At 34.4% G+C, this 24,901-nt stretch overlaps 1 protein-coding gene across 2 annotated transcripts in view; it reads left to right on the forward strand.

The window, feature by feature from the left end:
• The window catches only part of ASCC3 (activating signal cointegrator 1 complex subunit 3), a 252,139-nt gene that overhangs the window by 84,217 nt on the left and 143,021 nt on the right, over positions 1–24,901 (forward strand). For both annotated transcript variants that reach the window (XM_030235642.2, XM_050973217.1), the window contains exons 11-13: positions 7,636–7,800; positions 18,954–19,130; positions 22,233–22,304. In XM_030235642.2, the coding sequence (XP_030091502.2) occupies positions 7,636–7,800; positions 18,954–19,130; positions 22,233–22,304 (414 nt within the window). The remainder of the gene's footprint in view (positions 1–7,635; positions 7,801–18,953; positions 19,131–22,232; positions 22,305–24,901) is intronic.

Here is a 24,901-nt window from a genome sequence, read left to right on the forward strand (position 1 = left end):
AACTTCTAAATGAATTTTGTAATCTCTGGACATCCAGGATTGTGCTGGAAGCATAAAATTTTAAATTTTCACATATGAACTTAAATCTGTTAGTCATAATTATGAAACTGAGTATTCAACAAATAAAGTAATATTGAAAAAAAAAACAATTCAACAGAATATGTCATAAGTGTCTTGCTCTGCTAAGTCAATGTGCTGGTATATTGTCAATCAGTTGCCTATTCATTAGGTGAAATAGCTGGGTTCTGTAAAGGAACGAAACCATTGTGCATTCCTAGGACTCATTATAAAATAAAACATTCTGAACAGAGTTATGTTGCTTCAGTTAAAAATTCATTGATTATTTTAAGTTCTGAATGACAGCTGTTACAATCCCTTGTTGATTTCTGTTGTTGATTGACAATTGCTGTTAGCTTTGGTGACTTACTAATTGCTTCTAATATGCATCAGTATAATGCACCTCTTTTGTAAGTCTTCCTAGCATGATGAACTCAAGTCTTTTTTGTTAGTACTTCTTGTAAGTGTAGCCCTATTATTAAATGTTTCTAAGATGCATATGCATATATAAATCTTTATTTATGTATATGTGGTGCTTTATTGACATTACTTTAGACCACAAATACATGTTCAGATTTGTTAGAACATCCTCTTTTCAACTATATGGGCATACTGCTCATCTGCATATCTTTGTATGGTAAGGAATCTGCTTTACTAGCAGCATGATTCTGTTTTAACTGTGTTAAACACATCCTCAGATGGTTGTTTCTGATGTATGGGGAGCAAAATACTTGGATTCATTATTTATTACTTCCTACCTCAGATTCTTGTTTTGAATTGCTGCCCTCTGCTTTACTTTCAGTATGTTTATTCGACTCCCTGCCTGAGCTGCAGCTCACATGAGGTTTTTTAAATGCTTGAATAAATCACAGAGTAAGAGTGCAATAAAAAGAGGAATAAAACCAGCATTATGAAAATGACTTGCAGGTTGATGCTCTTGTAACATGTTTTGATGGAGTTTTACCTTAAAGAGTGCCAAACTGGTAAAGAGTCCCTCATGGGGTGTGATATCAGCTATCTAATATTAAAAATTGTGAGAAACTCCAAAGTATCACTTATTAGAAGGGAAACATTTTCAAATTTATGAAGCCCCAGAATAGCAGCTCTGCCTACAGAATTGCAGAATATGCTGCATTCCAATGAGTGTCTGCTCTGGGTGGACGTGTGTAGTTGTGTGCAGTTTTACGTGTCTCCATTTTTGCAGAAGTTAAGATCTGGCAGTGAGTTCCCTGCCAGAACAAACCACCAAGATAAATAGTTACAGCATGAATTGAATAAACTGTGTAGGTTGCCCATGCCCCCTTGCCAAAAAGCTGTCAGAAGATGAGGAGTGCTGGCTGTGACTGAGCAAAGCTTCCCCTAGGATGAGGTAAGGGGAAGTTGTAGATGTGTGTAAAGGAGCAGGAGCATAGAGAACACCGATAGCAAGGTGAAAACAATAAAGACAAGGAAGTTCTACTAATAGAAATCGACAGAAGTAGATCTTTGAGAAAGTGTCTTCGAATAGTAACAATAAAGCAGCAGTGGCTGGAGCAGAATTCTTTATTGCTATCCATTCATGGTGAATCACTGTGCTGGAGACAAATTTACTGCAGGCAAACATAGAAAGGGGCTGGTGCCATGCCTTCCAAAGCTATTAGATCCATAGGGCTTATATTTCGTACCTATGCTATGTTTTTTCTTGTATATACTAATGAATTGGGTCTTAAAATTCTTTCTTCTCCAGCATCATTGAGACACTTCAGAAAACAGTTCTGTTTGAAATTCCCCTACTGAATTCTGTACTGAATTCCCCTACTTTGAATTATGCTTGATTTTGTCACATTTAATTTTAGCAAGAGAATTCCTTTTAATCTGCAAATTATAAAATTCTTTCCAGTTGTATCTAATCATTGTTTCATGTTGTTGAAAGGCAAATTTCTGAAATACCTAGCATGCATTTTCCAGTGCGTAATAAATATTTCAGTTAATTCCAGGTTATATTTCAGCTGTTTCTGTCTCTTTGCCTCCCCTTAGTTTTGGCTGTCATGTCTTCAATGAGACTTTTTTGTGCTAATAACAGAGTGAGAAACTCCAGTATCATTGGTCACTGAGCAGGAGGAGCACAGGAGGAAGCCTTTAGAGAACAGATGCTCACATAGCCGCAGGCATCAGAGTGGTTTTTTGTGTAATAAGATTCAGTTTTCTTTTTTCTTTCCTAAGGACACTGTTATATTGAGAGTTACTTAATAGAAAGTAGGAAAGGTACAAAGAAATGTTAATGCAAAATGAATAAGAAGTGGCTGTTAAGAGGATAAAGCAAATACAGGGTGAAATTACAGTAGAAACTTGTATTTCTTGCAGATTTAATCCATGTTTTGAGAAGCAATATTGTGAACTTCACAGCGAAATTAATAAATTGAATGTTTGCTGTTTATTTATCAGAATTTGGATGGTTTCAAAGGGGAAGTAGTGCTTTTATTTAGGTATCTTAAATATGAAAATATCTCTATTGTGCTGCAGGTGTGAGATGACATATGGTTATGATATGTTTCTGGATCTTGATCCAGTTTTGGGAAGATAATTTCATTTTGGAAACTTCCCATAACATACAACCTTTATTATTTTGATCATTTGGCATCCATAATATTTTCCTGATGCAAAGGCCCCTGGTTTTTTTCATGAGTTTATTCTACAGTTTCTTTCTAGAAAGAATGATTGATTATAATGCTCAGCATGTATAATAATATGAATTCAAACTTATATGTCAAATGTTTGAAAGTGTGTGTGTACCATTCTATTCTATGTTTTCACTGTTTTGATATAATAAAGGAACCCATATTTACATCTTGTGCTCAGTAAAGGTACTGTACTGCTGCTGCTCTGTTTTCAGTATGGCAGCAGGCAGGCTTATTTTTGGAATGGTGCTGATACTCAGAATACCCAGTCCAAGTACAAGGTACCTACTTTTTATGATATACAAACCTGTGTAACCACATATTAAAATAAACATTTTTCCTATCATTTTAGTTGATGTTTAAGCTGAGATCTGAGTCAACCAGTACTTTATACCTGGTTTGATAATTATTTGGCACATAGGAAGAGTGATCCAGGTCTTTTCTGATTATTTTATGGCAATTATAGTAGTCAGGAAGTTGGGGGTGAGGTAGGGTGTGCATCTGAGTTTTGATTTATCGTTGTATATATGAAAGGGATGACAGGTCAGATGGATGACAGATGAAGGCTGAAATGTCTTAAAACTGTTTTTAAAAGTGGTCTTGAAGAACTTAAAAGCAGTGAATTTTGTAGTATGGGCATAGTTATATCTAAGTTTTTTATGTAGTTTGTTCTGAAATATTTTCATATGCGGTTTGGACCTGTGGGAATGTAAATTTGAGGGGATTACAATAGTTTTTCTGCTCTCAGAGTGAGTGTCCTAATTATTCAAGCAGAAAACAGATACTAGTCATGGGCAAAATATATTTGGGAGAACTTAAAAGTAGCAAAGAAATTCAGAGAATTGAGGGTAAGCTATTGAAAACGTAGACCTTCAAGGCTGTGGTCAACTGCAAGAAATGAATGTTGGTCCCACAGCAAATAAATGGAAGATCATTTGATTTTAGTAAGACAGTAAGCCTTTTCAGATTAAGAAAACCCCCAAACAATGAAAAATCCCAGCATTTTCTACATGTTGATCTTCTGAAACTGTGGTGAAAATGTAACTTACTTTTACCATGAAATCTGGCTTCAAAGGGGACTGAAGAGAACCTGACAAAAATAATAAGCAAATCATGTAATTATAGAAAAATGCATTTTCACTGTCTCTTGAAATTTTGTAAATTGGTGTTGAAGTTATCAGTTAGTGTTGTCCCTTTTGACATAATTTTTCAAAGTGAAATAGTTAAAGTTTTTTGTTTGAGTTCTTACCTGAAAATTATGTAAAACCATCTAGGGATATGTTAAATAACCCAAAGTAAATGACATAAATTTGACTTTAAATACTTGGATTATTTCTTTTAAACAGATAACTCTTTTGGTGTAATAGTGAAATTGAGTGACAATGCTCACTTAAGACTGAAGACTTTGTGAAAAGCTCATGTTTTCCTAACAGAAAAAGTCAGTGTGGAAGAACAAACTATAGTAATAAACACATTGGGAAAAGAGGAGTGTGCATAGAGAACCTTAAAATGACAGTGAAAATATTGACAGTTAACCCATTTCTATTCAGCCATATCCTAATACAAAAACCAGATTGAAATATCTTGCATGAGTTGCAGTTCATTAAACAAATGTGACACTTTATTTTCTAGCTCTTTCAATACCGAAAGAGGTGAAGTGGTGAAATAGCAATATAAATAAACACACCTCTCAGTGTGCTGAGAACTCAAGTCCATGTAAAAGAAAGAAATATTAAAAAGATTTTTTAATATTTGGTTTCTGTGTCCTTCTCTTGCCCCCAAACAAAAAGCAGAATCTACTTCCTGAATCTGAGTTTTGATTTTAAAACTTAAAGGATAAAATAAATTGTCTCTGAAAATTAGTTATAAAAAGAAATGCCACTACTGCATTTAAAACTAATAATGAGATGACTCATAATGCTGTCTGGTTTATTATTTTAATTGAAAAAAATAATCTTTGTTAGTCTTTGCTGATAGCAATTTCTTTGAGCTGAAATTTTTAAATAACATTTTATATATTTGAATTCAATTTATGATTTGCAGCTACAAAGCTGATCTGTTTGGGTGGGTTTTTTGAGATTTTTTTTCTCCAACTGTAATTTCTGTCTGAAAAATAAATGTAATATTCTCTAGCAAAACATTATCTGGAGATCTCTTTTCTTACTTGATATACTGTCTCATTTGGTATAGCTTTTAATTCAGGTCATTGCTTTGGATACATTGCTATTTTAAAACAAGAACAAAGTAAAACACCATTATAACGGATATTTAGTCATCACTCAGAAACAGAAGAATTAATGATACAATTTTAAATATATATCCTGATAACATGACTGACATTAAAAAAAAAAAAACAAGCTGTGATCTGAATGTTGTCAATTTAGATTTAGCAAATTAGCTAAGTAGCTTGCATTTGTAGTATTTCACACCTTAAAGCCTTAATATGCATTGCTAAATATATTTCCTCACTGTTTGCTAATTAATGTTCTGTGGAAGTACAGCTGCTAATATTTTGTGGTTGATATGGCTCATTTTAAAGTGCTAACAGCTGCATCTGTAGTAGTGTTACATTTCAGTTCATAAATTATGGACATACATTTTTACACCTAGTATTTTATATAAGCATTTGAAAAATCTCTATTTGCTAACAAAATGCACCGAGTAATATTTAAACAAACCATGAAAATACCCCCCTGGATACCACCACTCTCTGAGATAATAGTGACTCGGTGAGTCTTTCATGTGTAAAGTTTTAAATGTTGCAGGAAATGAACATCTTTTTTCTGTAAAGTGTCTTCAGGAGTAGCTCTTGGTAATTAGTAAAGACTGATATATTCTGATCGTAAAATAATTGGACTGGAACAATATTGTGTGACAGTGCAGAGAAAAATATTTTCCTGTGGAGAATAAATAAGTACTATCAGAATATATCTTGTGGAGAAAACAAGAGAATAAAAAGTATTCCTAAATGTGTTTTGTAAGAAACATTTTTTTTCATATTTTGAAAGAAACATCAGCCCAGGCAATCCAGGAGGGTCCTGGAGTATGCTGATGAGAACTTCTTCCTGTGTAAATAGGACTTGGAGGAGAGGTGCTTTGCTGTACCTCATAAAGAAGGAGAAGCTTGTTTGAGATGTCAAAATTGAAGATAGACTTAACCATAGCAACAAAGAGATGTTGGAGTTCAGTATCCTGAGGAGGAGGAGGAGGAGGAACAGGTCAGAAAGGAAGCTCACAACCCTGGGCTTCAGGAGAGCAGAGTTTGGCCACTTCAGAGATCTGCTTGGAAAAGTCCCGTGTGATGAGGTCTTGGAGGGAAGAGAGAGTTCAAAAAACCAAGAAAGCTGGTTAATATCCTTCCAAGTTCAAGAGTGGCCCATCCCAGTGAATAGGAACTTGGGCAAAAATGAATTAGTAGGAGCTTGGCCTGCGGGAATGAAGTTGCTCCAGGTCATACACAGAAATGAAGGATGCATACAGAGAGTGAGAGCAAGGGCATGCAGTCTGGGAAGAACACAGGGACATTGTCTGACCATCCAGGATGAAGTTAGGAAAGCTGAAGTCCAGGCAGAATCTGCTCAGGAATATCAAAGAAAACAAGATAGGCAACAAAAGGAAGACTAAGGACAGTCTGGGCCCATTGCTGAATGAGACAGGGGGCCTATGAATGGCACAGGACACAGAAGAGGCTGAGGTAATGAATACCTCCTTTGCACAGTTCTTACTAGCAGGATTCCCATCAGGATTCCTAGCCTGAGTTCCAGCAAATGGGGGAAGAAGATCAGGTCTTAAGAGAACAGGGGACACATATGTCCATAGTCTGACTGCTTTGCACTTCCACAAGTGCTGAGGAAGCTGGCTCCTCTCACTGCAGTGTCGCTCTTGATAATCTTGATCAGCCATTGTAACTGGGAGAAGAGACCAAAGACTGGAGAAAGGCAAATGTCACTCCTGTCTTCAGCAAGGGCAAGTGGGACCCATGGAATGCCTGGCTGGTCAGCCTCATATGGGAAAGTGCTGGAACAGCTAATCTTAAAACAGTTTCTAGCTAATCTTAAAATATGAAAGACAAGAAAATCCTGTCATGGATAACAGTGTGCTTGACTTCACCAAGGGGAAGTCATGCTTGGCCTTCTTGTTAAAGTTCTATCAAGTAATGTCTGACGGGGTAGATGTGGGAAAAGCTGTGTATATTGGCTACCTGGATTTGGGTAAAGCCGTTGATTGTGTTTTCCATAAGATCCTTATAAAGAAGCTTGTTGATGTGTGGGTTGACTGAGCAGACAGTGAGGAGAGGCTGATACACCAGAGGACTGTGCTGACATATAGAGACACATTGACAGGCTGGAGAAATGGCCTGACATATCTACATGAAACAATGAAGTTTGGAAATTACCATATCCAGGGCTGGTGAAAGTTGTTCAATCTGTTTTACCAGTGCAAGGATTAAGATATCCAAAGATACAACTTGAAAGTGTGCCTTAGGGAGGAAGCATTTCATAGGCAACTGGGAACTATCAGGTCAAGCTTAGGTGTGAGGGGAGGGTCTTAGTTGTTTACTGTGCTATGAAGAAGGTTAAAAATATTTTATCACAGATGATTTTAGTGAAACAGAACCATTAAATGATTGTATAAGTAGTTTGTTCTGGATAGCTGTTTCAATGTTTTCATGTGGAAAATGTATACAAATGGGGCACAGCTTGAAGTTATTAGTTGATATTTCCATATGGTTTTCCATACTGAATTCTACTAATGGCCATCATGTAGATGCAGCAAACTGTCTGCCTCATATATAAAGTGGGTAAAACTTAAGATTACTTCAAGTTTGCATTGCATTTACTCTGCTGTACGTTAAATTACTATATTTTTAGAAATCATTTTTATATGCTTAATATATCTTTTTTTTCCCCTGCTCTACTAGATGCTTGTGACTACTCCAGAGAAATGGGATGTAGTGACAAGGAAGAGCGTTGGTGATGTAGCCCTCTCTCAGCTGGTAAAACTCTTGATTCTTGATGAAGTTCATCTACTGCATGAAGACAGAGGACCAGTACTCGAAAGTATAGTAGCACGTACTTTACGACAGGTAAGAGGGGAAAAAAATCTTCAAAATAATTTTGTTTTGGCCAAGAGCAGATAGATATCACTGCAAAGGGTAACATGCTTAGACAATTAAATAGAAATGCTTAGATAGTTTACAATTTATTTTACAGCTGTTCTGTTTTAAAGCCTTGTATTAAGAATGTGGATTTTTTTTTGTCTTCTAAGTTTCCTTCTGTATTATATCAACTATCAGATTCCTAAGATGCATAATTTATTACAGTTCTGTTTCTTTACTTATAATTTATTTGCCTATTTTATTTTTCTGTACAAGTAACAAGAAAATTAGACATTTTTAAACAAATAATAATCAAGCTAATGTTTTAACACAACCAAAATTGGAATTATTTTCTTGCCAGGAATGCTTATTTTCAATTAGCAGTTTTCCTAGTAGAATTTCTTTTTTGTTTTAATTACGAGTAGTGTCCTAAATCTAGGTAAAACTTTCAGCACTGCTAGAAAAATACTCCATAATTTTTAGTCTAGCATAAATGATTCTTTTGTTTTTCCCTATGATTTAGTGATATTTTCTAAATACCAAGATTAGAAATGGAGAAAAGGAGAAAAGGGATTTTTTTCTTGAATCTTGTTCAAAAGAAGAATTCAGTTAGTCAATAAATAAGTTTGGCCTCAATGGTGAGGTGTGCTTCTACAAGTAAAGTAAAACATGGAATTTGGGGATGAATAAATTTTGTCATGAAGAGCAAAATTCTATCCATACAAGTAACCTGTACCAAATTAAAATAAAATTATTGGTTTTTTGGCTCTATTTGTAGCAAGTTATATGTTTAAAGCACTTAGCTTATAAAATGCTTTTTTTCTTGGTAAGGCTACACTAACCTTGTTAAGGCTTTTTTGGATTCCAACTCTGCTAAGAACAGAATGAAATTAATGTCTGCTCTAATCTGGTACAGCAAATGTAAAGTTCCTGTATAAAGAACAATAAAAGTAACAATTCTTTAGAAGAATCTAAGTTTAGAGTACCTCAAAGGCATTAAACTCGAGCTGTTTTATGTTGTATTTTCTTTCTTAAATGGTTTTGATAACCTTGTTTTTCCTTAGGTGTCTTTTTAGTAAACCCTCTCAGGTTTTAACAGTGACCATGATAATCATTTTCTTCACATCAGATTACAAGATTTATTCATTTCTTACTGTTAAATTTTGTGAGACTTGTCAGATAGGCTTCAGCTGTCCAAAATAGATGTTGAGAGCCATTTTATCCATCCTACATTACTCAGCTTGGCATTCCATTTCTGCTCTGCTTGGACACAAATCTCCTTTAGATCATTCCCTTTTGTGTCTGTCAAGCCTCTGCAGGTAACTTAAGGAAAATAAAATCTGAGGCAAATATGGTTTGGGTACTGAATCCTATCCTTAGTGCATTTATTGTAATATAGCAGTATCTTGCTTCAGCACTCCTTTAAAAAATAGCTCTTTTTAAAAAGGGTGGTTTAATCTTTTAGGGTTTCAAGGTTTGTTTTACCTACCAAGCTGGAATTTAGTTCATCTGGAGCTGAAGCTACCCAGTTGAAACCCTTCCTTAAGTGAAACAGTTGGGAAATAAAGCAATACACAAGTTTTGAAACTGACCATCTCACCACCTTATTTATTCTAATTTGATAAGAAAGACAGTAATGGAGACCCATATGTATCTTTACAAGTAGGTAGCTTAGGAGAGGGAAAATTTAAAGTATAAAGGTACATGAAAAAACCCACAGTTAAAAAGAAAGCAAAATTACTTGTAGAATTTTTTAGAACTGTGCTGTAGAAAACAATTGCTGACAAAAATATTTCAAATTGCAAGCTTCCCAGACAGCCCAGGGACAAAGAAACAGGAGATGTTTTGTACAATTGTTTTGGTTTTTTAATATGAAAAAAAATAATAAGATAATTACTTTTTAAAATTACACTGAAATGTTATACTTCAGCATCTGAGCTTGCAGGCGTAGTTCTATGAAGTTTGCAGTATGCATCCACAGCTGTGAAGTTACTGGAACTTTTACACAGTCAATAAAGAAAGATACCATAATGTCTGATTTCAGAAGAATTTTCCTGGAGTTTAGTGAAAATACTGTTATAGATGCTCAAAGTGTAAAAAAAAAAAATCACATCTAATGTTTTAATATTACTTTGTGAGTAAAAAAAATATTGTTGCATTTCCTTGGTTTTGTTTCTTGCTCATAACTCCATTTTATATATTTTGATAGAAATTTATAAATGTCCCTGAAGCATGAAAAAAACCCAGGATATTTTAGCCCATCCCTGGAGAATGTCCTTCTGTCTTCAATGATTTCAATCTCTCTCCAACCTTTCTGAAAGTAGTTACAGAATCTACTTTTCATTGGTATCTATAGTAATATCATACTTGTTCAGTATTCATGCACACAGGAAGTAAGAGTAATTGCTCACTTCTTGAAAAACAAAAAATACCACAAGGACAATATTAATCTGAAATGTCCTTATGTCAATTGCAGCACTGTAGTAATTGCTGAAATCAATTACCTGATTTGTATACTGATTTCAGACATCCAAAATATTGACTATTTTTCTTCATTTGTAGTAGAGGGACAAGTAATTCAAAGGAAAATCCATTGCAGAGTAGTAGTCACTAGATGAGAACTGGAGGCTATAGTAACTGAGATCTGTTCTGGTAAATGTCATTGACATTTTCCCACTTTTCTCTACTGTCACTTTTGGCTCCTGCAGGAGACAATGCATTCAAACAGTATAATTTTTGATCTGACCTGGAACACTCATTTCTTGTATCACTTCTTGTAATAAATTCCTTTGAATTCTCTTTCAGCCTTTTCCATAAATCACTAATAACAACTCTAAGGATGCAGTCCATAGTTCCGTCTGAATCATACTTCCCTGGCTTGTATATGAGACAATGTCATGATTCCTGTGTGGGGCAGAATGTATAGTGCAGTGCCTTTTAGCTTTTGCAGGGCTTGTTATCCCATCTTAGAGAAAAGGCATCTCTCTTGTTTCATTGGAGGTTTGAGGGGTGTTTTGATTAGATGGTGTACAACAGAAAAAAAAACATTGGATTGGGGTTTTTTTGTCTTTTTAAAGAATTAGTGTTCAACTTGGGCCTACAACTGTGCCCAAGAATGTTTTGAGATCTGTATTGATATGAGGTAAAAATACAGCTCTCCAAATGCATTCTTAAAGCAGGAATATCCTGATGCATTATCAGCTCTGTCCTAATTTGTACCTCAAAATACTTGAATGATTGATGTAGTTTCCCCCAGATGAACACTGAGTCACACCACTTACTGTAAGACTTTGACACGCTCATTTTAACTTATGGCATTTTTTTTAGAATTAGGTTTTATTTAAACCTGGAAGGAGCATATATATTGGAATTGCTGACAGTTTTACTCATAGCAGAATGAAGGGCATATTTGTGCATGTTTGCACTTTTCAAATTTTAGAGAATGTTTTTGCAAGTGATTTAAATTGACTTTGCTAAACATTTTGGTGGGAAAATTGCTCTGAGCTCTGTTATATACTGTAGGTATAACATCAAACAACTTATTTGAATCCAATTTATAGCTTTGATGTTTAAAGTTTTAGTCCAGAGCATAATGCAGATGTAAAACTGAAATGCTTAAACTTTTTAATCAAACTTTCCACACTACTGTAATATACTAAGGTTATTAGCTTGAAAGAAAAAATTCCAGTTTTTTGCAGGCCACAGAAGTATTTTGTTATAATTATTCAGAGATTTTGATTATTTCCTTGCTGCTTATGGGTATTTTTTCACAAAAAAAGCATACTGAAAACTACACTTGAGTTATACACAAGTTTTGATACCTGTTCTCAATATGTGAATGATAAATTAAATAAAAGAAAATCCATATTAAAAGCTTTCTCAGATTTTGGGATACCAAAGCTGCCATCTTAGACATACAAATATTGTTCTCAGCATTGTCTCATTTTTCAAATTAAAGTTTCAGTTGCTTCATGTCTTTGTATTAGATCAACAAAGTTACTATAGATGGGCTAACACAGCAGTACAAGGAATACAGGAGATTCCTGGAATGCACTGATGAGAAAGGCCTCCTCCAGGCAGTGGAGGACTCAACAAGCAGAGGTGCAGTGCTGTACCCTTTACTCATCAAGAAAAGAGGGGCTTGTTGGGGAAGTGATGATCAAAGGCAGCTGTGACTGTGGCCATGCGATGTTGGAGCTCTGCTTGCCCTGGAAATTCTCCTGTTTCCTTTCTGAGATTTCTTTCCTCGTGCACCCTTATTTAAGGAGTTTTTCCTTTCAGCTGCAATGTAGTTTTCTTTGGTCTTTCTTTACATTTTCAATATCTGTAGTGCATTATTATATCCTCTACCTATTTTTTTCTGTCCCTTTCATTGACTCTTTTACTAGAGATCATTGGCAAGCAAGTTCAGATGTTTCTCACCTGAAGCCAAATGTCTAATTGTTATCAAATTAGGAATTTTTATATGCTTGGAATCCCAGTCTTGATTTTGATAATTTGATCCATTAAAAAAAAAAAGGTCAAGACTGATGGCTAATGACATAAAACCAGCTGCTTAGATTTGTCTATCTTTTATCAAAGGCTGGCCCACTGTAGTTCTTATAAGGGTCTTTTGGGACTAGAATGGCAGTGGCATTTCATTTGGTTCTTCAGTTCTCATCTTAAATGACTTCTATTGGTCTTTTGTCTCTTTGATATTCCCTATATAAACTAATCAAATTACTCAGCATCTTTTATTAAAGGATAAACCAAGCAAGGTTACTGAAGCCTCCTGCAATAATTTCTCCATTTCAAACTAAAGTGTTGTGGGGCTTTTTTTTCACTGGACTTTCCTATATTCACGATTGTATTTGTAAAACATATCAGCAGAACTGGATATAGATAGAACTTTTGTGTTAGTTTGGTTCTGGCAGATACAGAGGTAGAGGGATTCCCTTCAATCATGCAGTTCTATCCCTTTTATACCTTTAAGAAGTGCATGTTCTTAATTTGTTCAGACTTCTTCTTTGGAGTTTGCATTCAGGTACTTGTTTGTTAACTCCTCAGACAAACCTCTTAATAGCTGCTTCAGGATTAGCTCATTGATACAAGAATGTTTCCTGAGACTAGTGTTTCATTTTGCAGCTATGGCCTATTATAGAATGAGTTTAGTGAAAAGAAATTTAGTTTGAATGGGGCTATCAACCTAGATTTATCTCTATGGCTGATACACACATCAGTTACATTAATTCTGCCAATCACCTGCTTTCCTTGTCACCAGTTTGTACTGCATATCATCAATAAAATTATCGAACAGAGTTGGGCTTAAAAAGCAATTAGAGGAATAATTTTTTAATGGCTGTTTTTCAGTTATAAGTTCTTTTAAAATCTGTCAGTTCATCAGCTTGTGATAAATTTAATACATGTTTTCTTGCTACTCTATGGTTTTCTTTTTAGGCAGTGTGTCGTGCAGCCGTATGTCTAAGGAGTCTTACATGAGTCTATCTTGTTATCTTTTGTTGTGTAAAAAATGGCTTTTTAAAAACTACTTTTTTTAAAGCAAAACCTAATCTCCATTGTTTGGAAAATGTTATGTATCAGACATTTTGATTAATCTTCAGAAGCTTTTCTCTTACTGTGCATGGAAGGGATGTCAGGAAGTCATTCTGCATCTCATTTTTTATTACTGATAGGTTACTGTTTTTCCAATTTAGTGATACACCTGTGGAGTTTAAAATGTAATAGTGATTGTCATACATTTTTTGGTCTTTCATATTATGGTAAAGCAGTGAAACTAATTTGTTGAAAGATTCAGAGATATTTTTTGTTTCTTAGTTTAGGAACAAAACGGTAAGCAGAGCATGAAAAGGCATTCTGTCAGTCAGGAAAAACTGACTCTGTGCCAGGTATAGAAATCTCTTAATAGATGTATGCAAAATGTCATTTCTTAAGACAAAGTAATGCATACGTCATATTTAGCTGAGGGAGAATAATATGGCTTCTAATGGTGCTTTCTGTGTGGTTGCATTTTCTCAGTACCTCTAGATTTTAAAGTATATTCTAAATGGAGGACTGAGATCACAGTATTTTCAGGGTTCATTGGATGCAGAGTAAAACTAATCAAATTACTTAACTAGATGGTTGCCTAGTAACAAATGCATTCTGTGCAGAGTGAGTTGTAGATAACGTCCTATATAGAATCTTCAAAACTGTATTAGTAATTGCATTTTTACTATGTACTTAGGTTTTGCAATTTCACTGATTTTTCCATTTCTGTTCTTAAAACTAGACAACTGCACCATTGTGGACTTATTGACAATTTAACTCTTTCATAACTAGTAAACAGTATAGCCATAAACAAATAAATGCTGACAAAATATTCTAACAAACTTCCTGCTTAGTAATTTTAAAACATTAAATTATTTTTTCAATGTTCTGAGCCCTACTCAATTATTTTTCCATTTCTCTTTCTTCTTTGTTTTGGATTAATAGTACAGATCCTGTGAGACAGAGCCATTCTGTGGGTAGGATAGTAATATCTATAACCAATAGTTATATATATAACTAACTAATAACTAATGTAGTACTTCATCTTTACTACCACTGAACAGGGGACCCAGGGAACCTAATTTAAGGTTCATCTTTTTTGCACATCTGCACTAAAAGCTAAGAAATGTTTGTCTAATTTTCTGAGTATCTTGTCTTTAGTGTAGATGTGAAGGGCATGAAGACTGACTGCAGAGGGTGTGTTGAACTGATCCTGGGTCATCTGAATATCAGATTAATTTCTAACCAGCAGACAATTCTTCAAAGATTAAAATGTGTAAACTTGTCTGCTTCACTTAATTCTGTGCTTAAGTTGAACAATCAGAGATACGATTTCCAGCGTGATTGTAATTCATTCTGTGAATGTGATATTTTAATACATGGAAATGGGAAAGCTGCCAAGATCACAAAGTTCAGGAAGAACTTTAGAAGTCAGACAAAAGAGTGTCTCTATGCACACACTGGATGCTCTCAAGTGGTGACTGTAATGTAACAATATGCAAATCTAAAAACCTATTAGAAGAAAATGATCCTGCTGTGTGTGATCAATGTACAGCCCAGAGAGGCACTTTCCATACCTGATCCTTTATCATTTACAGCATAAACACAGATGATGCATGCATGGAAATCAATACTGGGATAGCTATCTTCTGATTATTTTTTCTGCATACATGGAATTTCATGGTGTACTACTTGTGTTCTAGGAAAGCTGTCAATTCTCCACGTGCCATCAAGAATGCATCTGAATTAGATATACTAGTTAGATATGTCAATTAAATATAGCAATGACAATTTTATTTCTCACTTCAAGTGTAACATCAAACCAGTAAAACATAGTAGAGGCTTTCAAAGAACCTGGTGTGCAAATACTGTGTCAGTTCAGGTTTTCAAGGAAAACCTTGTAAATTCCAAATGGTGCTTATTGTTTTACTGGGTTAATAAACACATATAAAGAATGAAATGTTAGAGGCTGAGTTTTAGTAGTGAAGAAAAGGCAGTTAGCTGCCTACCGCCAGCCACCAATATGCAATGCAAACAGAAAACTTTGTCATCCTAATCATGTTATCAGTAATTTCTACTGCCACTTCAGGAAAAGGCTGTGGGTTCATGGTTTCTTGTATATGAAGGTATAATCTCTAGGTGGGACTTCTCGGATCAAATAAGTGATCCAGTAGTTGAAAAATACTAATTTTTGAATGATCTGTATTTACAAAAGGCATCTGTACACTTTAAAGGCTTATTGTTCTTTAGAAGCACCTGAGAGTAAAAGATGTTAGTGCTTGTTCTTCAAGGGGAAGTCAGAAAAGTAGTCAAAAAATGTATGCAGAGAACTCTGTTATAAAAATGTGTTAGAATTCTATAAACCATTATGGAAAATCAAGTTTCTGTAGTGCTTGGATAGATGAATAATAGATACATAGTTGAAACTGAATTATAATCACAGAGAAAATGCAAAATAAATCATGTTATGGTCACATATTCAGGTAGTCTTGTTTTCTTATTTTTTAAGTTTAGCACAGTTTCAGTCACTGGTGTTTTTATATTGCCATCTATAATTAAAAGAATAAAAGCCCCTTGTTCTCTATCAGCATGCAATGATGTGCATAAACTAAACACATAGGTTTGAATTTGATCTGGACATAAATAATTTGAAGGATTGTTATGATACATTTTTTATTTTAGTGTATGTGTCCCTCTTTTTCCATCTTGGTTATTTTATATATATATACAAATTATATATATTTTTGGTGAGCAAATACAAAAGTAGATAGTAAAAAAATAAAGATTTTTTTTTGTTTGTTTTCATGGCCTTGAAAGAACTTAATGAAATTGATGGAATGATTTAGAGTCTTATTAAGATGATTAGAGGGATGGAGCACCTTCCCCTTGGGGAAAGGCTGTGAGAACTGGGAGTGTTCAGCCTCAATACACAAAGGCACCTGGGTCATCTTACTACCTTTCTGTACCTGAAGGGTACTTAAAAGAAAACTGAAGAGGGTCTTTTTACAAGGGCATGTAGTGATAAGACAAGGGGGAATGCCTTTAAACTAAGAGTAGGTTTTGTTTGGATATTAGGAAGATGTTCTTGACTGTGAAGGTGGTGAGACACTGGAATAAGTTTCCCAGAGATGTGGATGTCCTATCTCTTGAAGTGTTGGGGCTCTGAACAACCTGGTCTAGTGCAAGGGGTTTAAAAAATGTGTTGTAAATATATTAGTAACCTTAATTATTTGCTTGTATTAACTGTCAGCTTCAGTTGTTATGTGGAGTGTTGATTCAGGGTTTTCAATAACATCCTTAGCTCCAGGGTCACCTGCCAGGTCAGTGGCATTAAGTGGCTTCTTTGTTTTACTAAGGTTTTGAAAGTGGCAACTCTCAGTAAATTGTAACTCTTCTCTAGGCACTGTTTTTATTTAAAAAGAAATCTTCAAAAACATCATATATTTAATTGCTGTAAAAATACATATGTCCATGGTTATTAAGCAATGTTCTTGTTAATTGTTTAAATACTTGAAATGCTTTCTTGCCTTCAGATGGAAGCAAGCATACTTTCAAACTAATGCTTTCAGGCTCTTAGGAGATTTGGAAAAAATATTGTTATTGAATTTAGCAAAATCAAGTAATATTTTCCAGATGGGAGCTCAGTTACACTTTAAGATTGCTGTACTTATTAGGCAATTGTGAACAATCTACAGGGTGCATATATCAGCAAGTGGTAATTGTGCTTACAGAGTCAAGCTTAAAAATAGAGTGTATAAGCACTGAGTAAATGAAAAGGTTTGCACCACAGATGCCCAGGTGTTGGCTGAGGGGGCTGCAGTGTGGCTGTGGGGAGGGATGACTGTGGCTCAACGAGCCAGATGTGGCCACTTACAGCACACTCTGACCAGCCAGAGGTGGTGGCACCTCTGGTAAAGCATGGTTGAGAAAGGGTAAAAACACTGTGCACCAGGTGGGAGGGAAAAAAACATGAGAAACAGCCCTTCAGGCATTAAGGTCAATGCAGAAAGATATGGTACTCAGTGGGACCATACCAAAACCAGAAAAGGCCAAACAGACAAAGGAGGAAGCAACCCACCCTGCAAACCTCCCCCACCTCTCAAAAAAACCCCAAAACTCAAACAGCTCAAAACTGTGTGCTTGATGAGGACTGTAACCCTTAGGTTATCACAGAATCCAGCCAAAAAAAGTTGTGTAAGAAATGACAAAGCTTCCTTGTGCTTTTGAACATTGCTTTTGTTCCCTGTAGATGGAAGACTTCAGAAAATGAATTTGTCTCATTTGTCCCAGTTTGCATTTACAAATCATATTATATTGTACATAGAGCTTTCCTTTGGAAAACTGCTCTTGTGCAAGTGCAGAATTGGTCTGCAGCTTTTCTGTGTCATTTAGTTGTTTGCAGCCACAGTTTTAGTGTCCAGAATTTTGCCACAGAACATGTCTGTTACCAGGCAATGTTGTGGTTTGTCTGCTTGTTGTCTGTTGTGTTTGGGTCCATGGTTCATTCTGAGATTTAATTTAATATTTTGGTGTGCTTCCTATTCTTGAGGTCTGGGTTATGATGTGGTATTATTTTGTCCTCCTTGAGAATGCTATCCATTTACTTTTTAATCATCTATTTTGAAAACTTTTAATTTAACTGTTTTAATTGCATTCCTTTCACTTGAATTCAAAACAGGTGAGTAAATCAAAATCTAAGTAAAGTCTCATATTTTTTGAATAGGATTTAGCCAGGTGGAATTTACCAGCCTTACTCATCTTGAGACATTCACCCATTTGAGACTAGTCGAGAACCTTATTTATGGCTTCAGTTACAGTGTCTAAAAAGGCTTTATAATAAAATTACTGTGAACTCTGGCTTTAAATAATTATGCTAGTTGTGAGCCAGCCTACGCAGCTCCTAATGTTCCAGAAGGAAATGGGAAAATTTTTGTGTACTTTGTTCATTCAGGTCTTCTGTGTGCTTTCATTCTTTTTGAAAATTACCTGAAAATACATATAATATGCAGGCTTTTGTATGGATCAGAACATTTAGTTGTAAAGCACCATTTCTGTCCCTTATTAAATGGGAAGGCATGTAAACCAAACATTTGAGGAATTAAAGATTTTTAAAGGGAAGAAATTCGAATAAAATGCCAGTTACAAAGAACTAGAATGCATTGTCTAAGAGAGTCATGGAAGCAAAAACCTAAGACAGAGGAGTGGCACAAATTAGATTTCTTTTTCTTTCCAGAATAGTGGTCTGATGTGGAGTAAGGAAGAAAAGACACCAAATCATGGGTCACAGTTTTGCCTATAAATTGGACTATTCCTTCTTAACAAAGCCAGTTTTCTGCTATTGTTCCTCCATGTCAGTTAATGACTAGCTCACCTTTTGGAGAGCAAAAGTTCAATAAAATAGAGAGGTGAATAAGCAAGATTTGATGGAATTGCGGAATGCGCCGGTTTCTTCAATACAGGATAATCACCAACTCCCATGTATTGTTCACCTTTTGTAGGAAGTGTTAACTGTTTCTTTCACATTAATGTTTTATAAGGGATGTTTTAAAACCCTGTGCTTGATTCCTTGGCTTACAACACTTGGAAAATTTACAGTTTTTCTGATTTTTTAATAGGTTGAATCTACACAAAGCATGATAAGGATTTTGGGCCTTTCAGCTACATTACCCAATTACCTTGATGTTGCTACATTTCTACATGTCAATCCCTACATTGGATTATTCTACTTTGATGGCCGTTTCCGACCCGTACCTCTGGGACAAACCTTTATAGGGATCAAGACAACCAATAAGGTAAGGAATTAGGAATGCCTAAGAAAGGGTTGCTGTTTGTGGTCTCTTTTTGATCATGCTTCATGTATATATGTGTATGGGGTACTTGTTTATTGTACTACAGATGTTTTTTGGAAGCATTTTTTCTTTTGTATAAAATTGTACATAATTGAGGGGTGCTTTAAGAATCTTCTTCCCTCAGTTTACCATGGCCTTGTTGCAGCTGGATACAAAGTTATTTAACTTTGCCTTGCCTCTTCTTCACTGCTAAATTTTGCTCAGTGCAGAAGAAATCATCACCTTCAACTGCAGTCACATTAGCAGCTGATTATTCTGCCTCTTTCATTTCAGGTTTCCATGTGGTGAATCTTGTTTGGCTGTAAGGATGCATGAGGAATGCTATAAGAAAAATACTAATTTTTTTAATCTGGATATCTATATATATATAAAAACACAACATGCATTAATACTAAAGTTACTGATGAAAACCTTAGTATACTAAGCCATTAATTATCATATGTACATATTTGATAAAAACTGTATTTAAAGTAATCCCTAAATAAGCTTCTTTACTCTTTGTGCCATTGCTTATTTCAGGAAGCATTAAGACAATAGTCAGGTATAATATTCTTATTAAAAATCTTTAGTGATACTTGATGTGTAAATTATAGCTTTTGAATACAGGACTTAATACAAACATTTTACGTGGATTTCTCATGCATCTCATTATCCTATAATTAAGATTTATGTAGTTTTCAAAAAATATTGTTCATGTATGATTTCAATTAATAGAAATCAAGACATTTTCCATCAAAAGTTAATTTCATGGCTTAATCAATTATAGCATTTTATTTAGTTTTTGTAAAAATGGACATTGCCTTTCTTACTAGGTTATTTAAGTACTCATTCCATCTGCAGTGCAGGAGAGGAACTTATTTTACAACTGTGGGGATATGTTTCAAATCTATATGCATAAGAGTAGTTTACCATATGGTACTTACCATTATTTTCATATTTTAGTTTTCATTAATTGCTTTTAATACCTTCACTCTTTCTTGCTGTTACTTTCAATTCATCTTTCACTGCTACTTGATTCTAATATTTTGTTTATTTTCACTATATAGTAAGGAAAGAGAAAATGCTCCCTTTCTTCCAGCTCACTTTAGAATGCATTTAGGATTCAAAAAATCAAAGATATAAATAAATCTTCTAAAATTTGAAATTATTTAATAAACAGTAATTTTCCAAAGAAGTATAAGGAGATCAGGAAATATTAGGAGGTAATAGTTATTCTGAAATATGAATATCTGGCAGACTGTTTTGATAATACCACAGCCAGGAGATATTCTTTTATTTTTCAGAAGATTGTCATTACAATTTCACAGAGCAAAATATATTTTACAATCAAGATAATGCACTTTACAGCAAGCAAAATGTAGAAGTGTTAAGCCTCTTTGAAAAAGGATTGTATTCAGGAAAATACTAATACTAAAGCTGCCTAATTACTGCCAATATCAACATCCTTGTGGTCTTCATGAGAGGAGGAAAGCAATGTAAGACAGTCCAGGATCAGAAGCTGTTATTGCAGACCATCAGCAAGTGCAGTCAGAGCTAGGTCTATAGGCACACCAATGAGTGGCAGGGAGCTGAAAGGCTGTTGGTTACTTAAGGTAACTGCTTTGCCACAGTTTGCTGGAATCCTGCATCCAGAGAGAACTCCTCCAAAATTTGGAGCTGATTTGCAATTTACAGAGCCACTGTAAACTGTAGGCAAGCTTTCAAAGGCAAGGACAGCATGATGTATTTATTATCCAGAGAAGTTATCCAGCAAAGCTCTTAAAACTCTGTATGTTAAAATTCTTGGAGCATATGGCAGGAAGACAAAGGTTTAACTTGTTCAGTCAAGGTCTGTTAATGTCAGATATTTTTCTTTACTATCAGTCTTCTTTCTTTAGGCATGTTTATGTTTTTGTCTTTATGTATAAATGCAAAGTCTCTCTAAAGTTAATCTTATAGTATGTGTAAGTATGCATATATGTTCATGTGTATTTAGGCACTGCTCTTGTTTCTCCTAAATGATTTGCACTTGGTATTATTTGAAAAAAAGTATTTGGTAAAATGCTAACCTCTCAATTTAAGAATGGTTAGACTGAATGTTTGTCTTTAGCAGATGTGCCCATATTTTCTCATCTTTTTATTACTATATTTATAAAGTTTCAAAGACAAATGTTCTCTTACCTATAAAGCTATTTTAAAAGCTTTAAAGCTTTTTTTCACCTTTCATCTATTCTAGTATTAAGTCCAAGTATTAAATTTCCATTTTGAAATATGTACCTGCTTTGCTTTTGTAGGGCATTTCCTTGTGCCAAAACAATTTGCTTGTAAGACACAAATACACAAATGAAGAATGGAATTATAGCTATGATAATGGAATTTATTTTGATTGTCACAACAATAACACTGAGGTGCATCCAAGTAGATATATGCTATTTGTTTTGTAATGCATTAAGAAATAGAAAAAAATCTCTAGAATAGGTTGAAGAATATTCTTTCTTTCAACTGGAATCTTTCTTAAACATTTTATTTACCTATAACTGGAAACTCTCTACATGGTACTCACAATGTTCTCTGTGCATGACCCAGCTATGAAAAAAATCTCTGTTCTCTATGGCAAAAAAACTATCAGTAATTTCCTGGAGATAAAAAAATACATATGTATGCAATGTAAAAACTATTTTTATATACCAGATAGAAAGCCTTAATTCTAGATAAGGTATATTAAATTGGTATTTCCTCAATATCTTGTAGAAGTAAGATTCCTTAATATGAAACAGATAAATTAAAAAACTGGGTTACTTCTCTTTGGTCATTAAAAAACACCAGCAAAGTCACATCATAAATTTTGCATTAACTGCCCTTACTCATACTTTATCTATGTATTTTCATGTTTCATTTCTGGGTTTAAAAGCAAAATGCTATTGTTGGAGTGGGAATTGATATATTATAAATTTAATTGTACAATCAAATTTATCTTTCACAGATTGCTCTAAACTGCTTGATACATAGTAGATAGTCTATAAAGATACAGATTTTTTTAATATGGATGTGATGTTTGTTTTTCAGGTGCAGCAGCTGAATCATATGGATGAAGTATGTTATGAAAGTGTGCTGAAGCAAATAATGGCTGGACACCAGGTATTTATTTTTTTAGTTTACTTTCCATTCAGAATATACATAAAAAAGTTAAATCATCACAGTGATGTATTGAGAATTATTCTTTTATAATATATCTCTTCACAGGTAGCCTCTAACCCTAGAAACACTTCATAGAAGTAGCATGCAAGAAAATGTAAACTGACTAAATAGTGTTAGCTTCTAACAGAGGTCAAAATTCCAAGTTCTTTATATATCTGTAAAGTAATTAATGTGTATTTATGTCACTTTTTTTTAAATTACAAGGCAAATTAGGTCAGTACTTTACAGGCCTTACAACAGGTACACTAAAAGATTAAAAAAAATCAAAAATGAAGCACTTAATAATTCTTCTTAGCATTTCCTATATCTTTCAAATTCTAGTCTTTTGTGTTAGAGATGAGAGATGAGAATTACTCAGTGTTCAAAACATGGTGTGTAAGGGCTCAGCATAAGTCATTTGAAATATCCTGGGGTTTGTGTTTTGTTTTCTTTTTAAGGGAAGCAATCCTTCATTTTGTTTTACAATAGAGGTTTCTGCAGTGAATTTTCAAGTCTGGCATTCCCCTCAACTAAGAATATAGGCCTAGCTCATTTGCCTGAATAGTTTCTCATTCTGTTATGATTGTGGTCCTGAATTACTCCCACACAGTGTCTCATTTTTGTTAGAACTTTGCACATAAAGCAGGTATGGCACCTCTTCAAAGCAAGAACAAGTGCTAGTGCTCTATGATGCTTGAAGGGGCTTTTCAGTAAATAACATTTATATTAAAGAGAGAAACTCTGTCCTGTACAGTTGCACTAAGCTGTGCACTTTTTTTGCTTTTCACAAACAAAAAACATTGTGGTTTTTTTTGAAAAATGAACAGTTGGTTTATGACTTGGGAAGGGAAAAATTAGTTCAGCAGCAGCCTCCTAGTCCTTCTGCCCCACTGCCTTGCTTTAACTCCATTCTTCCACTTATCTTCTCTTGTTGATATCAGTTATTGTTGTTACGTTCAGAAAACTTTCATGAAGATTACTTATGGAAATACTGTTATTTTCCTGAGTGAAGACTTTTAATTAAATTTTTGAGCAGCACCAAGGGAACTTTTGTTTGTTTTCTCCTCATTGTCAATTATGCAAAAACATTACCAAATTCCTAACAGTGAAGTGCATTTAGTTTCTTATCTTTCATTTCTTGTTTATATTTTGTTTATTTTCACTTGCTGAAGTGCAAGTGGCAGAGTTTTTAAATCAGTAGTATCTAAGTAATGTATCTTGGATTCCCAGAAGGGAGTCTGTATGCTGTTTTGGCATATTTACTGCACCCTTTTTCCCCTCTCTTTTCTTCACACTGAGGAAAAAAGTGACTGTGAACATACATGATATTATTTGAAAAGATTCAAATACAGTAAGTTGTTCAATTCTAGTAGGAGATGTTTTTGTAGCTTTTCTTGAGAATAGTTTTGATTCTTGTGCTAGCAGCTGAATGGATGAGTGTTTTGTTTTAAGGCATGAGCTACAGTTTTAAGAGTGAAGAGAAGAACTGTAGTCTACTTAATGTCACAGTTTCAGCAAAGGACACTGTTGCTGATCTCAGTTTCTGAAAGTTGTATTTCAAACCAACAGCCATATAAGTGTAATTTTGGACAAAGCAGAAGTGTGGTTTCTCTTGCTATATAAATGCTGGTTTGATTTCAGAACACTTTGGTTAATTTGATTCATATGGTTGTAAATTTTCTTTGTTTGAAAGTGTTCATTCTGCTGTGTTGCAGGACTCTCATTTATACCATGTAAATGGCGACCAGTTGGACTTTTCTTGGGACTCTTTAATTCATATTGGTCTTGATAGTTATTAAAAAAAATCTCATAACCTGAGATTAACTATATACAAGTACCAGTATACAAGCTTTGACAATGCAGAATCAAGCACATCAGCTTATTGGCTAATTGTGATATGTAGTACTGTACCACATGAAAAATTCGAGTTTTCCATTTAATGAGTCATCTATGAAAAATGATCTGTCTAATCATGAGACCAACTGCAGACGTTTAAAAAGTAGAAAAAAAAAAGGTCACGTAGATATATTTACATTGAGATGCCTACCCCATAGTGGAAGATGCATATTGTGAGCAAATATGATTAATATTACACTAGGAAGGTTTTCTTCAGTGTCTTTTCACAATTTTGAGAATGCCCTTTGATTTTTTAAGTTTTCAGAAACCCATTACCTTGTGTCCACATTCCCCATATGCTGTTATCATCATGCTCTGTTACCTTTCTTAGCTTGTGTTATCAAAAAACCTTGTATTTAATAATATTATAAATGTGCAAACTTCATATGCTTTTTAACAAAGCTGTGGTTGCTTCTAAATATATTTCTTTAAAAGATATTTTCATCTCTTCCCCCCCAAATGCTTAAGAAAAAATTTCCATAGGTGTTGTGTATCTGGATAACATTCAGGACAGGGTTGAGAATTTATATCTATTCAGGCAATAATGTATGACAGACACAGTTCTCATTAGCAATGCTCCAGAGAGCCTAAAACTTCTGTTCTGTTTTATGCTGAAATGCAAGAAAGAAATACCAGAACCAGAGAAAAACACTTTCCCTCTC

Source organism: Serinus canaria, chromosome 3 (genome assembly GCF_022539315.1).
Source record: "Serinus canaria isolate serCan28SL12 chromosome 3, serCan2020, whole genome shotgun sequence".
Taxonomy (NCBI): domain Eukaryota; kingdom Metazoa; phylum Chordata; class Aves; order Passeriformes; family Fringillidae; genus Serinus; species Serinus canaria.